Source organism: Pseudonaja textilis, chromosome 1 (assembly GCF_049901715.1).
Source record: "Pseudonaja textilis isolate UNSWEBS1 chromosome 1, rPseTex1.2, whole genome shotgun sequence".
Lineage (NCBI taxonomy): Eukaryota > Metazoa > Chordata > Lepidosauria > Squamata > Elapidae > Pseudonaja > Pseudonaja textilis.
Genome location: NC_141990.1, coordinates 16,057,186 through 16,075,655, shown reverse-complemented (window position 1 = coordinate 16,075,655; position 18,470 = coordinate 16,057,186). Strand labels below are relative to the sequence as shown.

At 40.1% G+C, this 18,470-nt stretch overlaps 1 protein-coding gene across 1 annotated transcript in view; it reads left to right on the top strand.

Annotated features, from left to right (window-relative positions):
* SPNS2 (SPNS lysolipid transporter 2, sphingosine-1-phosphate) overlaps positions 1–18,470 on the top strand; it is a 138,870-nt gene that overhangs the window by 61,056 nt on the left and 59,344 nt on the right. Inside the window, exon 3 of the mRNA XM_026708592.2 lies at positions 8,790–8,926. Within this exon, the coding sequence (XP_026564377.2) occupies positions 8,790–8,926 (137 nt within the window). The remainder of the gene's footprint in view (positions 1–8,789; positions 8,927–18,470) is intronic.

Below are 18,470 nucleotides of genomic sequence, written 5' to 3'. Positions count from 1 at the left end.
CGTTTGGTCAGCGTTGGTGTGATATGACTCATTGTACTCAGTTTGTGCATTTGGTTGTGAAGTTAGTCCATGCATTTTGTCTAAGCAGTGGCAAAATTGTGCTGTCTCTGCTCCTTATAGGTACTGACTGGAGAAAAAAGTGTCCATGAACATCTGCAGAATGTCCTTTCCTTTCTCCATGATAACTGGGGCTTGGAAAACATTACAGAGCAGAGTCTGCATTGCATAAGGAGAATGTGTTATTATTGCTATTACTTATACATTAAAATTTTAATCATATACTAAAAAATAGGGAAACAATACCAGAGTTGAGTATTTCTCTCTCTCTGTTCTGAACATGTGAAAATATGAATGTTTGCAGTATGCATTACTAAGTTTACTTGTTTGGCCAGGTAAAACTGAAAGTGGAAAATATTTGGAGCCCTGTCATAAAAATAAATCTTAACCACTAGCTTTTATCATATTTGTCCTTGATTTCTGGCTTATAATTAATCCAGAAAAACTGCCATCCTAGGAAAAGAGTTGCAGTCTGTTCTCTGAATGTGAATTAAAAGTTATCTGCTGGAGTGACTGAGTGACACTATACCCATCTCTGTTTCCTTGATGTGAATTTTGACTTTAAATTTTCCAGTTTCCATCCTAGGAAGTTGTTCCTTTTGCAGATGCAAGGGCTGGAGTCTTTTCCTGCAAGGGAAAAAACCCTTCTTGTGTGATTAAAAAAAAATTACCTTTGCAGAGTTAGGGTTAATTTTGCAGCTGGAATGATTCGCATAGTATCTGCAGCCTCCTGGCACCACCCTGCTCCTTAAAGGAGTGTATTTCTCTGAACTTGCCTTTGATACAATTATTCATCCTGGCAAAAAAGAAACATAGGATATCCTTATCCAAGATACCAGGGGTTATTATGGGATCATATATGTTTACCTTGCACTCAGCAGATCTCATGCGCTTTTCAGGCAAAGTGTTTTCACCTAGCCCAGTAACCCCATCTGGTTTTCAAAATAATTGACTTAAAACTTCAAGCTTTTCTGGGCCAAATATTGGTGCTAGCTTTTGAAAGATAACAGGTATGAACAGGAAGACCTTGGTTTACAACCACAATTGGGACCAGAAGTCTGTAGAGATTCTCAGTCATCCAGGTCATGATTGTCCCAAAAGTGCTTTTTCAGGAGGCAACTGGACGTCCTTGTTTTTCTTTGAAGATGTTTCACTTCTCGTTCAAGAAGCTTCTTCAGCTCTGAAGAACTGGATTTCCACCATCCTGTCAGGGCTGAAGAAGCTTCTTGGAAGAGAAGCGAAACATATTCAAAGAAAAAACAAGAAAGTCCAGATGCCTCCTGAAAAAGCACCTTTGGGACAGCCATGACCTAAATTAATGAGAATCTCTACTGACTTTTAGCTATATAATTTGGCATGAATACTCTTTGAATGGTGTGGGAGTAGGAATGGATTTTCAGAGGGAAAAAAAATTGCAGACTACAGGAACCAGGGACACTGCTCAGGTGACCCTGAGGACACAGATAAAGCTCCAAGTGCTTCAAAGACTCTCTAAAAGAATGCAAATGACCAGCTGTATGCAAGGAATATAAATCCTTCCATTCCCCACTATCCTGTCAGAGCTGGAGAAGCTTCTTGGATAAGAAGCGAAACGTCTTCAAAAAAAAAAACAACCCAAGAAAGTCCAGTTGCCTCCTGAAAAAGCACCTTTGGGACAATTGGGACCAGACTTTCTGTTGCTAAGCAAGAAGGTTATTAAGTGAGGCACACTTGATTTTAATGGCCATTTTGCCACAGCTGTTAATCGAATTATTTGTTAAGAGAATCAAGTTATCATTAAATAGATCCAGCTTCCCTCGTTGACTTGCTGATCAGAAGCCAGTTTGGAAGGTCGCAAATGGTGATCATGTGATCATATGATCCCAGGAACTTGTCAGAAATACATGCCTGAATTCAGTGCCTGAATTTTTATCAGGTGACTATGGGTGCTGTCACGACCTTAAGTATGAGGACTGGCCATGAGCTAATTTTTCATTGCTGTTATAACTTTGAACCGACACTAAACAAAAGAATGTAAATTCAGGACCACCTGTAATTTGGTGGAATGCCACATGATTTGCATGCCAAAAATACTAAATGTAATCCATGGCATTTCCAATCCCAAGTAGTACTGATGTGGAAATGCAATTTTTGTTGTTGTTGCTATAGGGGCTGTTTCTTGTTATCTTATAAATTTCACAATAGCTAGAAAGGAAGGTGTGCACCTTTTCTTAGAAACACTATATTGTTGTGAATTGCCCCTACTGCAATACTAAATATTTTGGGATGACTTGATCATGAATGGACAGATAAAACCTTGAGCTTTAAAACTTGCCAAGGTACAAACTGGTATTATTGGTGAAGTTGTAACCAGATCTGACAAATTTTCAAATAGTCTTCTATATCATAGGAGAGCTGGTAGAGTTTATTAGGTATACCATGTCTGGACTGCAGACATCCAGCCACTAGGTGGGAGCAAATAAGGTATTATATCTCTCTTTGCTGCCATCTAGTGGCAACTTGATTTTGCAGACAAAGTTTATATTAGCTATAACCATACACTGATAAATTGTCTAGGGCTATGTGGATAGCCGCAAAACCTCCCCAAACTCTTATTAAGAGTTGGAAGGCATTTAAGGCTGTTGGTACATCACCAATCAAAAGTCTGTCACAGACAACTACCAGCTGCCAGCATAGAAATGCAGAAACATCCATTCTTTGCTGTCATCTTATAGTTGTCTGGATTTTTGCAACCGCAGGTGAGGAAACTCTAAAATAAAAGAAGCCATCAAGTTCCAAATCTGCCTCAGTATTATTGCTATAATATCATTGTAAACTTACAGTTAGGTAGGTAAGTTTGTAGATAGGGTCCTGCTACTGTCATTTTTTAAGTCTCATAGGAGGACTGTTATAACCAGTGTGTGAACTTCCTGGCATCCTATATCAACGCTGGTCAAAAGGTGAGGTGGTAGTAAGTTAGATGAGATATTGGAGAACTTCTGCCAGACCAAGTGGTCAATTCTGGGGGAAGACAGATAAAACAGTGTATCTCAAGAGTCTGCATCTTACTATTATATGCATTCCTCAGCCGATCTTGATAAACTTAACAGGGTTGCACATGGTTAATTAAATAGAGATTACGAGGAAATACCAGAACTGTAAAGCAGATTGAATTGAAAAAAGAAACATCCTGAAGAAGACAATGGCAAGGCAGTCCCATATCATTGCCAAAAAACTTGCATAAATCACTAGGGCTCTGCTGCCCCCTCTGATAAGCCCATTCATTATTCATTCTTTCAGGGGCCCTCAACTGTACTGGTAGATTGGCAGCAGCTCCCTTCTCAATTTTTGATTTAATGTGATTTGTGTAATCTTTTGGGCAGGCCTCAAATTGTCCAGTACCTGAACGGAAGAAACTCTGCCTTTACTGAACGTGTTTCATGAAACTGTGTTTTCAGATAGGACTTAAGTTTTGCATTGGATCAGACCCAGCTATTGAGTTGATTCCTCCAGAAGGGGTCAGCTGGTTGGCTGCTGAAAAGTTATAAATAGATCTCTACAGTAATAATAAAAGGTTCAGCTCTGTGTCTTCGGGGCAGAGGGTTGACTATTTCTCTGAGGCTCAACAGAATGTCTGATGAGAATGATGGCTGGATATTCAAAAAGTGTTCCAGTATAACAGATAACAGATAGTCAGAGTTGGAAGGGACCTTGTAGGTCATCTAGTCCAACCCTCCCCCGCCCAAGCAGGAGACCCTACACCATTTCCAACAAATGGCAGTCCAATCTCTTCTTGAAAGTCTCAAGTGATGGCTCTCCCACAACTTCCGACGGCAAGCTGTTCCATTGGTTGATTGTTCTCATTGTCAGAAATTTCTCCTTATTTCCAGGTTAAATCTCTCCTTCTTCAGTTTCCATCCAGTATTTATGGCTATAGTTGATTATTCCATTTTGCATTGCTGTCCTGGTCATCTTCTCATCCAGTCTCCTTTTGCTTGCATGTTTGAGAGTGAATTGGTTCGTCAACACAATTCAATTTAAAAAAAAAAAGGTTGCTGTCAGTGCTCTCAGGTTGCTGTCAGTGTTCAATGCTATACAGGTAGTCCTTGACTTACAACCACAATTGGGAAAAGAATATCTGTTGCTAAGCATGATTGTTGTTAAGTGAGTCATGTGGTCATGAATTGACTTTGTTCTGATTTCCCAACTTTTATTGCCAGTTAAGCAAATCACTGCAGTTGTTAAGTGAATAATATGCCCATTAAATGAATCTAGCTTCCTCCCATTGACTTTGGTTATTTGAAACCACCTGGGATTGTTGTAAATGGCAATCACATGACCCTGGGCACCACAACTATCTAAATACATGCTGACTGCCAAGTTCCTGAATTTTGACCACATGACTGTGGGGATGCTGCAATGGTCATATGTGCGAGGATGGACTGTAAGTTAGGTTTTTTTTAATATCATTGTAACTTTGAACAGTCAATAAATGAATGGTTGTAAGTTGAGGACTACCTGTATTGAACCAAGCTCCACAGCTACATCTCATCCTTAAAAAGACACACAGAGAGACAAATCTCTCTCTGTGGTTTTGGATCTTTTTCTTGCCTTCAATATCAATTCATAGATTTCACAATATCTTTTCTAGAAGAAGCCTGATAGGGAGAGAGATGGGATTTCAGTGGTTTGAATGCACTATTGCAGGCAAACTCTGCTCACAGCCTGGAGTTCGATCCTGATGGGCTCAATGTTAACTCAGCTTTCCATCCTTCCGAGGTTGTAAAATGAGGGCGCAGATTGTTGGGGGGCAAGAGGCTGACAATTGTAAACCTCCCAGAGACTGCTATAAAGCACTATGGGATAGCATATAAATCAGTGGTGCAGTGATTAGGGTGCAGTACTGCAGGCTACTTCTGCTGACTGCTCACTGACTGCAATTTGGCAGTTCGAATCTCACCAGGCTCAAGGTTGACTCAGCCTTCCATCCTTCCGAGGTGGGTAAAATGAGGACCTGGATTGTTGGGGGCAAGATGCTGACTCTGTAAACCACTTAGAGAGGGCTGTGAAGCACCATGAAGAGGTATATAAGTGTAAGTGCTATTGCTATGGCAAAGGAATTAACAATTAGAGAGGTCTGGTCTGCCATTGCTGATGATCACATCAAGACTCTCTGATTCCCTTCTGAGAAAGGCAGGTGGGGAGTGATGACTATGCCCAATAATTCTCAATATAATTCCACAAACAAGTAACCGTGAAATAAACTCTTAAAACCCAAACCAATTCCAAGTGCAAATTTTGAATGTCACTCCTTCAAGCCTGAGGCAAATCGTCATCTTAATGACTTGAGAAAACCTTTTACAGATCACCATATCTTTTATGATTAAATGTTTAAATCCCTTCTGATTTTTTTGAGGGGGTGGGGTGGGCAAATATTATATTTTTTCTATCGAACAAATAAAAGAGCACCTTTAAATATCATGACAAAGAACTAGGCTGCTGGTTGACTGGCATTTCCCAGGGTGGAAAAAAAACTGAGCTGGCACTCATGGGTAACAACGTGTGAAAGAATTCATGATGCCTGAGAAGATGAACTATTTTTTTATTGTCCCATATAATTAAAAAGAGAGAGCAAGAGAAATACAAAGCACACAGATGCACATACATGTGGGCATATCCACCCACATTGCACCACAAAAGAACTGGGAGAAATTAAAAAACATCCCACCTGTATCAGGGTGGGGTTTGACCACTGAAATCAGAAATAGATACAGAGAAATCCATCCTGTCTGGATAATTAAACCTTTCCTGTTCTTTCACCACAATTGCAACAAAACAGATGTGTGTTGCTCATTCTTCATTCCAAACTACGATTCCAAAGCTGTCACTTTCAATTGGAAGGGCGACCGTCATTTTACTTATTTTTATTCACCTGCCCTTTTGTCTGGTATTTTGGGGCAGGCAAGAAGTCACGCCCAATTGCGTATAGGAAACAGAGTCTTTGAAAGGTGCCATTTAAAAAAAAAAGTTTCCTAGGTGACCTGTCTCTGAAAGAGATCGTATTTTGTGAGGCAAGGCTACAAAATGGAATCTGAACCGAAGTTACTTCTGTGTTATTCCCCCGGTTTTATTTTTAAAGACTTCCATTCTGAAAAAGAATATTTAACCTTTTAAAGGTTAAAATCACAGTGATGACAGTGATGAATTTTAAAGGATTCCAGAGAAATGTATCATTCTTTCTGAAAAGTCATCCCCATTCTGATGTGTCTAATCTGATTGTCTAATGTGAAATGTACATTGGGCATTTGGTAACATGGGGCTTTCAATCTGAATCTTATAGTTGGACCTGAGGATGCTGGATCATGTGGAAGGCAAATAATAATTTGGAATTAAAGTTGATACTTTCTGCATTCAGTCACATAACTGCCTTTTGTTGCTGGCTTGATTTCTATCCTGTCTTTTAGGGTGTACATAGTAGTCATTTCCATTTCTCCTCAAAACAACCTTGTGCAATGGGTTAGACTAGGGGTGTCAAACTCGCATCGTCACAGCAGCATCACGTGACGGTTTAGGGTTTTTTTTCCGCTTTTCTAAACCGGGTGTGGCCAGCGCATAACGCATCCGGCCTACAGACCGCGAGTTTGACAACCCTGCATTAGACTAAGAAAAAGGGAATCCATTAGACCAGCCAGGATCATTCCCCGGCAGGGGAATTCTGGGAGTTGAAGTCTAAATATCTGCTAAAGATGACAAAGACTGCATTGCACTAAGAAAGGTAATAGATAAAGTAGAGGGAAAGGCTGCTTTAACTCATGGGTAGAACTCAGACTGGGCATGCTGAAGGCCCAGCTTTGGTCACTTATATCTCTAGTGAGAACCAGGCTTAAATGAAAATTTTACTTGTTGATGTAGAGGAGGAATGAATAGTTTGTTGAATTCACAGTGATGAAAAAATAACTTTGCAACCAAACCAGGCATTTACAAGCTTTCCAGGTCTGCAAAGCAAAGCAAAGTTGAAGTAAAATCATAACCATGGTGGCTGTTTCACGTAGCAACTACTTCGCTTAATGACTGATTTGCTGTTCCCAATTGTGGTCATTAAAGGAGGACTATATGTCTGGTTGCAGAAATTAATTTCTGTCTCATTAGATTAGATGGCAGGCCCTCCACCAATTTCCCTCCTTCATTTTTTTCCTAGTTAGATGACCTAGGTCAGGCTCCTTGGGAAGACTTTTGGGCTAGCTGTGGATGTGACAGTTGGCAGTCAGTCTTTCTGGCAAGCTGACTGTCATTGTCTGAATTTTTTTTTGTTTTACAACTCAAACTGAATATTCTCATGCTGCCATCTGGGTTCTGCCAGCTTTTTGTTTTGTCATTTTATTCTTTTGTTCTCAAATCTTTTTCCATAATTGTACCGCCTCTGTCTATAAAACCTCTTTTAAAGAAAAGTTGCCTTTTCTTTTGTTGCACATCAACAAACCATCTAATTAAAAAAGGGACTTCCAGATCTACAAAGAATAGAAAATAGATTTAACACCGATTGTGTAGAAAAACATAGTATCTTTCTAGCCGACAGCAAGTGTATTGGAAATATTAATTTTCCATATTGTAAAGACCAAAATATTGGTGTAGGGGTAGGGAAACTCGGGTTGAAATTTATCCTCTGCTCACTTTGACACTGTTACTATCTTGAGTGAAGGTGATATGTAAATATATGGGTAGTCCTTGCTTAGTGACTGTTTGAAGTTACAACGGCACTGAAAAAAGTGACATGATGATTTTTCACAATTATGACTGTTGCAGCATCCCCTCAGTCACGTGATTTACATTCCGATGCTTGACAAGTGATTCACATTTATGACGTTGCAATATCCTGGGATCACCTTTTCTGACCAGCAAAGTCAATGGGGAAACCAGATTCACTTAACAACCATGTTACTAATTTAACAACTACAGTGATTCACTTAACAAATGTGGCAAGAAAAATTGTAAAATGGGGCAAAACTCACTCAAAAATTTATCACTTAGCAACGTAAATTCCAGGCTCAATTGTAGTCATAAGTTGAGGACTACCTATTATGAATAAATATAACAATAAATAAAATATATAAACACTGTTTAAATCTGAATGTGTATGAGGAAACAATTTCTTCCTTTGAGTTTTGAATACAGTAGTCCTCGACTTCAGTCTGTTCACTTAACAAAGGTTTGAACTTATGTCAGCCTTGGAAAAAGTAACTTACAACCAGTCCTTGAAGTTATGACTGTCGCACCATCCCCATGGTCACATGATAAGAATTTGGGCACTTAACAACCAGCTCACCTTTACTATGGTTGCAGTATCTTGTGGTCATGTGATCATGATTTGCACTCTTCCCAGCCAGCTTTCAACAAACAAAGTCAATTCATGACCACATGATTCACTTAACAACTACGTGATGCTGTTAATGACTGTGGAAATTCAATTAATGACCACAGGAGGAAATGGTGGTAAAATCAGGTCTGATCATGTGAAAATTGCATTACTTAGCAATCAAAATTCTGGTTCCAATTGAATTGAAATCATATATTGAGGACTACCTGTAGCACATGAAGTATTCACCAATGGTTTGAACGGAAGAGCGGAACCTGTCATGCAGGTTAGGGAAAACTGATGTAGATGATTGATACTTTGTTTTTGACTTTCCCAACCAAATTTCAAATGTTTGGGAATTGCTGACCCAATCCATCTCTTCCTTTCTATTCTTCTGCAGTTTTCATCTGTAGCTTTATGGTGGCAGCCCCAATATTTGGCTACCTTGGTGACCGTTTCAACAGGAAGATTATTCTTAGCTGTGGGATCTTCTTCTGGTCAGCCATTACCTTCTGCAGCTCCTTCATCACTGAACAGGTAAGAGCTTTGCAGAGGAAATAATATGTGCTCTGCAGCTGGAGAGCTTTTGGAATGAAAAAGAGGGTGAGGCATTCTGGAGAGGTGTATGGCTCAAGAGGAGATCATCTGTTCTACCCATATAAAAGTAGCCTGAGCCAACTTTAAGACAAGTTGAAAAATCCACAAATCTTAAAGGTTTGTCAAGATTGGACACCCCTGATATAAATGGTATTGCAAAGGGGAATGGACAATTAGTTTGCTTTGTGCACACAGAACTCAACTTTAGTCACTGGTATCTCCAGCTAAAAAGAACCGTGGTGGCTCAGTGGTTAGAATGCAGTATTGCAGGCAAACTCTGCCGACTGCCAACAGTTCGATCCTGACCGACTCAAGGTTGACTCAGCCTACCATCCTTACGAGGTCAGTAAAATGAGGGCAGTATGCTGACTCTGTAAACCGCTTAGAGAGGGCTGTAAGTCTCAGTGCTATTGCTATACATCGGAAAAATCCTTGGCTACGAGTCAGTGTAGACAGTAATTGAGCAATGATCTCATTTAGCCTGCTGTCTCTGAGAACAGGTAGTTTTCCTGCATGCTAGGTAAATTTTGTGGGAGAGCATCTATTTTGCATAAAAAAGATCCCAGCCCTAATCTTCAGCATCATCAAGCTGGGTTGAGAAAGACAGCCATGTGAAATCTTGCAGAGTTATTACTAGCAATACTGAACAAGATAGATCTGTTGTCTGGTTTGTTGTGATACAGATTCACTGAAGGTCATTTCTTAGCAGTAGAATCCATGGTTTTCATTCAGAGGTTATGGGTTTTTAGTATCTCAAGATGGAAACATGGACCTTACCCTTGGATTGGCCACCTGGTCAGATCCAAGTCAAATTAGTGTCAGTTATATACCAGCTTTCTGGCTTACAAAGATATATCCAGAGTAATCCATATAGCGTCTTCCAAATGTTTCGTAGAATTCTCATCTGTTTTAAACAAATCCTTACAACATCAACCAGTTGCCAGATTGTCTATCTTCCCTCTAGTGTCTTTGCACTTTGCCTTTGCAAAGTCCCAAATAAGTTGCTCTTAGATGGAAACTTTTGAAATAAATTAAGCAATCCTTCTTCAACTCCCATCAGGAAATGGCCATTGTTCAGCAAGGTGAACTATAATTCGTCCACTTTCTTTCAATTATTTTCTAACAGTTGCAACATAATAACAGGCCTCCAAAGAAAGAAGTGGAGCTTTGGATTTTGACTTCTTGGTCTTTGGCCAAATATAACAATTTTTAGCGGTTTTATGGCCATCACAGACTGAACGGTGGCAGCCAGTACGTTGTGACCTTACAATGCAAGGAGTCTAAAGTCCACTGCATTAGTGAAGCTACTTGGTGCCAAAGGGAAGGGGGGCTATTCCTAAGGAGATACCTAATTCTTTTTTGTACTAAAAGTAACATTACCCACCATCATCCTCAAATTTGCTGTTTTCAAGAGCTTTAACTCTGTAAATCAGAGTTGGAGTTCAATTCCCAGGATTTCCCAGCCAGCGTATCTGGCAGGGGTATTCTGGGAATTGAAGTCCATACATCTTAAAGTTGCTAAGATTAAGAAACATTGGCCTGGGATGACAAATGAGAATTCCTGCCCAGGAGGTTAGACTTTAAAATCTCTATTACACACCTTTGATTCTGTGATGACATCAAGATTTAGCCATAATTCTTGACAATATAGCTGGGTGTGATCCCGATTTATTATTTCACTGAAGGTTTGGATTGAGTGTGAAAACTGTCCCTGACTATCTAAGGATTCATGCCTATCACTTATCACCACAATCTTGGTTCGTAGAACCAAGTAAAAGCAACAGATTCAGATCATTCAAGTTCATTTTTCAACGGTTTCTTGATCTGCAAATATATTAAGTTTGGAAAATCAAACATGATTTTTTTTTAAAGACCACATTAACATCTGTGTACATTTTAGCACATGTTTCTTCATTTTACTTGCAAATTTTTCCTAGTGTATACCACTCTTCTGTTCCCAAATAGATCCCATATGGCACATTATTTCATGAATATATGTATTTTTTCTGCAAACGGCTTCTTAATGCGCATTTTGAACATTACTCTATTGGTATGAAAATGCAAAATGAAGTAAGGTTACATGCAGATGTCAAATAAATCAATTTCATCTGTCGCCTGCACAGTTGCAGGCAAATGGAGAAAAACACCTTGGTTCTTTTAGTGTTCACCTGCTGTCTAAAGTACTCTTCTATGAGAATGAGACGCTGAAACAAATTGTACCACCAGGCTATACTTCAAGCAAAAGTGTCATCTTTTGACTGGTTTTTTTTTTTTGCATTGAAATATATGCTTTCACAAAAAGCAAGAACAAACTTCTTCATGTATTCTCTTCTTACATGGAATTTCTAGCTCTGTGTTTGACACAAGCTGCCATTTAAAAATGGTGTTGTCTGCTTTGTTCCATAATTTTAAGGTTACATTACTGAGTCATTCATATCACCAAAACACAGGAAGAACAACCCGGTTGCAGGAATTAGGTATGGCTGGACTAGAGAAAAGAAGGACTAGGTGACACTATAGCAATATTCCGGTATTTGAGGGGCTGGCTCAGAGGGAGTCAGCTTATTTTCCAAACCACCAGAAGGCAAGAAAGAATCAATGGTTGGAAACTAATCAAGGAGAGAAGCAACCTGGAGTTAAGGAGAAACTTCCTAACAGTGAGAACAATTAACCAGTGGAACATCATGCCTTCAGAAGTTGGGTTGCTTCATCACTGGAGGCTTTTAAGAAGAGACTGGACAGTCACTTGTATGAAATGGTATAAGTTCTCCTGCTCAAGCAGAGGGGTTGGACTAGAAGACCTCCAAAGTCCCTTCCAGTTCTATTCTGATTCTGATTCATTTTGTAGAGACCAAAACTCTACAAAGGAAATACTATCTATAGTCTCTCCCTGTCACCCGCATGAGAAGGAAGATGAACATTGCAGATTCCACGCTATTATTCTGTTGTGTCAGGCTATGACAAGCGTAATATTTGGGAGGCGGGGGGGTGGGTTAAGTATGGGATCATCCAGCAAACTGTTTTGAATTATGCAGCCTCATTGATTTCAGGGCCACACATGGAAGAGGTTGCTCGTGTCCACATATTAAGGCTCTTTAGTTGTCACTGCTGTTAGGTCACACACGATTAGCTGCTGGGAAAAAGCTTGCCTGTTTTGAAACTCAGTTGCGGAGGCTAATTAATGCATACCTGGTGAGATGAACCAAAGCTGGCTCAGTCACTCAGTAGAGCGATTTCCCTCCAGTGGAGAGAAGCTGGCTGTACTTCATTCATCCCTGCAGACCGACTGCATTCCAGAGATTGTTCTTTTGCCGTCACACCCAGGTGGGGAATGGGCAGCTACTTAGCCAGCCACCTGATTCCATAGGTGAGCTATTTTTATAAAATTAGGATTGCTGCCTCCTAGGGAGGGGCAGAAGTACATGGCCTTTCATTCCCACGGCCATAATACCCAGCACAAATTATGTATCCCAAAGGAGACCTAGTTCCCAAGCCCTGCCTTTACACTTACTGGGTCATTTGACTTTCATGCCCTGTTCACACCTCCCAGTTTTCCTGCCTGTAAAATGGAAAGGATAGCAGTTTGTTGTTTGCAAGGTTGGCTTGTCAGATTAAAAAAAAATTATTAGCCCGCCTTATACGAAGTGGCGTGAGAGAAACATTAAAGATGTGCAACATCTGTCAGTTCAGGAAATGAATCTTTCTGGAGAATTCTAGAATGTTCCATTTCCCTGCCAGCCATTTTTGGATCAAACTGCTTCTGCTATGGCAGATTTACTTCTAGAAATTTCTGAGCAGCCCCTTCCCACAAAACGATGTGGATTGGAGGAGTTTTGGTATGGCCAAGAAGGAAATGGAATCTTTTTGGAATTCTCTGGAAAGGTTCATTTCCAGATTGAGAAATTTTGCATATCTCTAGTGAGCACTCCTAGAAATAGTATGCTATGATGTTGGCTGGAACTGACGCTGTGTCCCTATGTGTCCTTCAGACCAACAATTTTTCCCATGGTGTCAAAGATCATAAAAGATCATTGTGAAAATGGGTGGAGTTGAGGAACTGTCAGATGAAATGCAGAAAGGACTGCAATTTTTCTTATTTGCTAAGTGAAAAATGTAGTCCATTCTCCACACCCTTTCCTCTGTAACAGCCTTCAAGAAGGTTGCTGTCTCTTCTTCCCTAGTGTACCATGGGGAGACATCAGTGGTGGGATTCAAAAATTTTTTACTACTGGTTCTGTGGGCATGATGTGGCTTGGTGGACGTGGCAGGGGAAGGATACTGCAAAATCCCCATTCCTTCCTCACCCCGCTAACCTGCTTTCCAGCTCCGTTCTCTTGTGCAGGGCAACAAAAGGAGACCCAGCCAATCAGCTGAGACTCAGGAGGCAGAGAATAGATGGGGGCGGGGCCAGTCAGAGGTGGTATTTGCTGGTTCTCTGAACTACTCAAAATGTCTACTACCAGTTCTCCAGAACTGGTCAGAACCTGCTGAATACCACCTGTGGGAGACATGATAGCAGACTCCCAATGCTTGAAGTACAGTCACGGGGGGAAGGAGTGAATATATTCCCCCCCGTAGCTCGCAAGGGTAGGCAGCAGATCCAAATTTGAAAGAAAGAGGAATTTTCTGAGCATGAGGTACCAAGCACTGAATCAGGCTGCCCTCCATCACTGCAGGTTTCCAACCAAATTTGTTGGGGGCGGGGGTTGCTGTCAAGATTCCTATCTTTGGGTGAGGGCTGTACTTGAAGACCCCCTAAGACCTGTTCCCCCTAAGATATCATGAAGGAATGCCTCAGGAGGTGCGGTGGGGAAAAGCCTTTTTTAGATTTGGAAGCGAGGACAGTCTGACGGGTTTTAGGGCTGCAGGAGGATACACAACAGACATCAACACTCAGCAGTAGCATCCTGTGCTTTTCCTAACCAAAAAAAATATGTTCAAAACAAATAAATTCTCAGACAACCTGAGAAGACAGAGAGAAAACAGGAGGTGGGGAGGGGATCCCTGTTCCTCAGGAGAAAAAGATTTTTAACAAATTTCTGCAGAGTTCAACACACCATTAGCTGAAGTATTCAGTGAGCATAATGATCAAAGGTAGCTAGCTATACAGGTAGTCCTTGGTGAATGACCCCAGTGGTTAATTTCTGTGGTTAAGCAAATCAGTTGTTAAGTGAGTTTTGCTGCATTTTATGACTTTTCTTGCCACCGTTGTTAAGTGAATCACTTCAGTTATTAAGATAGTAACACAGTTGTTAAGTGAATCTGGCTTCTCCATTGACTTTGCTTGTCAGAAGGTCGCAAAATGGGATCACATGACACTGCAACTGTCATAAATACTAGTCAGTTGTCAACTGTCTTAATTTTGATCACGTGATGAAATAAGTGTGAAAAATGGTTGTAAATCACTTTTTTCAGTGCCGTTGTAACTTTGAACAGTTACTAAAAGAATGGTTCTAAGTTAAGGATTATCTGTAAATGGCCATAAGAGAAATTTCCAAATCCTCTTCAGAGAATGCAAGAAAGAGTGTGACAGCTTTTGAGCTCAAAAAGGGGACAGCTTTGATGAAGCACTCATAGCTGCCATATTGATTTTAACCCTGTCTCTGAGCAGGGTACAGATAGTCCTCGACTTACAACAGTTCATTTAGTGACCGTTCAAAGTTGCAACAGCACTGGAAAAGAGTGACTTATGACCATTTTTCACACTTACGACCATTGCAGCATCCCCGTGGTCCCATCATTTACATTCGGATGCTTGACAACTGATTCATATTTATGACAGTTGCAGTGTCCTGGGGTCACATGATCCCCTTTTGCGACCTTCTGACAGACAAAGTCATTGGGGAAGCCAGATTCACTTAACAACCCTGTTACTAATTTAACAACTGCAGGGATTCACTTAACAAATGTGGCAGGGAAGGTTGTAAAATGGGGCAAAACTCACTTGACAGATTTTTCACTTAGCAGCATAAATTCCGGGCTCAATTGTGGTCGTAAGTCGAGGACTACCTTTCGCAGGCTAGTAACTACCTGAGGAGGGAGGGATTGAGATCAAATGGACAGTTCTGAGTTTTTCCTTACCTGTGTTGGGCTCCTTCTTGTTTTAACCATGGGCTGCCCCACACTGATAGTTATGACATCCCATCCAACCAAGTGGGAAGTGGGAAGGAGAAAGAGGTAACACACACACACAGGCACAAGCAGCCATGAATGCAGTTCATGGGCCACGTGGCCAGGAAACCAATATTCCCTTTTTCTGTTTTACTGTCCACTCGATAATATGGTGTTATGAGGCAACCATTTTTTTTCCAGACCTCAGGATAGGAAATAAAAGTGTATCATGTCTCCAGAGTATTACCACAGCTTACTATCTTGAGGTAAGACTTGTTTGTGCCTGCCTAAACAAAAAAGGTTAAAAAAGACACCCTTAATTTTGAGCTGTCTATATCTTTAGGGATAAAAATACATACTTAATTATTTTAATGGCTGTGTGTCACAATTCCTCCACTTCACCAACCAATGGTGTAGCAACAAGTGAGCAATTTAAAACTTTGGCCAGCAATGGTTTGGGTTTTATTCTTGATAGCAAAAATAGGCTATAAACCCTTAGGGTGTGTCAAGACTGCAGAAAGGTCTGGCTAAAAATACGTTGTTGCATAAGGCAAAAGTACAATTTTGCATAAAGAACTCAACTCAGTTGGTAAAACTAGCGAGGAGACAGTATTTCCAGAGTTTCAATGGGGAGCAAACCTGAGGCCATGTAGCTTCCTCTAATTTGTCTTCTCTCCACTTCCCAAACCCAAAGATAAGATAAAATCTGACATCTGTATGGAATCTGAAATACTTGAAGGATCCAGTGCTCTCATTCATAGTACAGATAGTCCCTGACTTACAAGAGTTCATTTAGCGACTATTCAAAATTACACAGCACTGAAAAAAATGGCTTATGACCATTTTTCACACTTATGACTGTTTTTCACACTTTGACCGGGATCAGAATTCAGACACTTGGTAACTGACTCATATTTATGACAGTGGCACTGTCCTGAGGTCATGTGATTCTCTTTTGTAACCTTCTGACAAGCAAAGTCATTGGAATAATCAGATCCACTTAACAATCATGTTACTAACTGAACAACTACAGCACTTCACTGTAGCAAAAAAAAAGGCTGTAAAAAGAGGCAAAACTCACTTAACAAATGTTTCGCTTAGCAACTTAGAAATTTTGGGCTCAATTGTGGTCAAGCACTACCTGTATTTTATTCCAAGTGCTCTCTTGCTAATTAAGAGCTAGCAGCATGGTGTAGTGGCTAAGATGCTAGCATAGAAGCATGAAGGCCCTTTAGAATTAGTGATCTTGGGCCAGTCTCTCTCTCTCTTGCTACGCCTTATTTTACACTCATTGGAAACTCACTGTGTAAAGACAACCACTGAGTTTGGTCAAGTGTGCAGCAGCAGCCAAAAAAGCTAATGCAGTCCTAAATTCCATTAACAAGAGGGATACAATCGAGATCAAGGGAGGTACTAATACCCCTCTATAAAGCCTTAGTATGACCACATCTAGAGTACTGCATCCAGTTTTGGTCACCACACTATAAAAAAGATGTTGAGACTCTAGAAAAAGTACAGAGAAGAGCAACCAGGATGATTAGGGGACTGGAGACTAAAACATATGAAGAACGGTTACAGGAACTGTAACTTGACTGGTCTAGTGAAGATAAGGACCAGGGGAGTCATGATAGCAGTATTCCAATATTTGAGGGGCTGCCACAGAGAGGAAGAGGTCAAGCTATTTTCTAAAGAACCTGAAGGCAAGGAACAATGGATGGAAACTGAACAAGGAGAGATTTAACCTGGAAATAAGGAGAAACTTTCTGACAGTGAGAACAATCAACCAATGGAACAGCTTGCCCTCGGAAGTTGTGGGAGCTTCATCACTTGAGACTTTCAAGAAGAGATTGGTCAAGCATAATTGAGGTGTCTTGGGTCTCTTGTTTTCTTAAGAACTTTGGACTTCTTGTAAGCTAAGAGATCTTTCCAAAGTTTGTTAGGACTTTTCTTGAGTTCTCTCTGGTGCTTTTTCTATAAAGTAATGTCAGTCACTTTCTGAACCTCAGAAAAAGATGGTATGATTTTCATTCTCCAAGGAGCAAAGCAGTTGTCCTCAACTCTGGCATTTCTCAAGTCCCAAAATATTAGGTTTGTGTTTTGTTTTTGTTTTTGTTTTTTTTGGGGGGGGGGAGAAGCCATGACTTGTCATTTCTAGAAATTAAATTGGTATGAAACAGATGTAGCTTTGTAGTGCAGATGTAACATTTGGTGGCAAGAGTCTGTCTAATGGCATGCCAGAATTTTGTCTATGGAATAATTAGATGAGTGTTGATAGCTTATTTTGAACATTCTAAAGTGTCTGGCACTTAAGAAATGTAATGAAAATGTAATGAAAAGTATGCATAGTATAGAGGAAATGAACAAAAAAGTTTTGACCTCCAATAAAAGTGGAATTTGGGTCACTTATTATTGACTAGTAGAGTCAGGGTTGAGAAAGCAGAGAATTATTTAATATAAAGGCTAATTAATGTACAAAATTCACAGCAGAGAAGATTATTAGAGTATGAGCAAATTTATGGAAAGAGAGGTGGATTTAGGAAAAGTGCTTAACAGAATAACAGAGTTAGAAAGGACATTGGTGGTCTTCTAGTCCAATCTCCTTCTCAGACAAGTAACCTTAAACGAAACAAACAAAATATTAAAAAGTTATTTATATAGTTACTTTCCAAGCACCTCTAAATTATATTAAAGTAACCAAAGTATTTCTACAATCCCCATGGCATGTCACGACTTTTGAGCACCCCTAATGTTTGGAAATTGAAAGTTGAAAAATTTGACACATCCTACAATACCATTTCAGACAAGTGGTTGTCCCATCTCTTCTTAAATTTATTCCATGTACTACTAAGGGATTACTAAAATGAGGATTGTGGGCTTCATTAATGAAATGTGAACTATAGGTAGTTTTCAATTTATGACAATTTGTTTAGCAACTGTTCAAAGTTAAAATGGTGCTGAAAAAAATGACTTACAATCGGTCCTTGCATTTATGACCACCACAGTGTTCCTGCAGTGACGTGATCAAACTTTGGGTGCTAGGCAACCAACATGAATTTACGATGGTTTCAGCATCCCAGAGTCACCTGATCCCCTTTCTTCCTGGGGGACTTTCAGTTTCATTTAACGATCACCTCAGATAGGTCTTAAAATTAGGCACGATTCATATAACAACCAAATCGCTTAGTGATGGAAGTCCCAGTTGTGAATTGAGGACTACCTGTACATACTTATCTCAGGATTGGAGTGATAAAACTATAAAACATCATTGGCCTGTTCTAAACTAGGCTCTTAATATTTGGGGTAAAGGATGTTTCCGTTTCTCCCAGATCACCACCAACATGCCCTGTTTGCACAAACACAGCTGTCAGTTGCA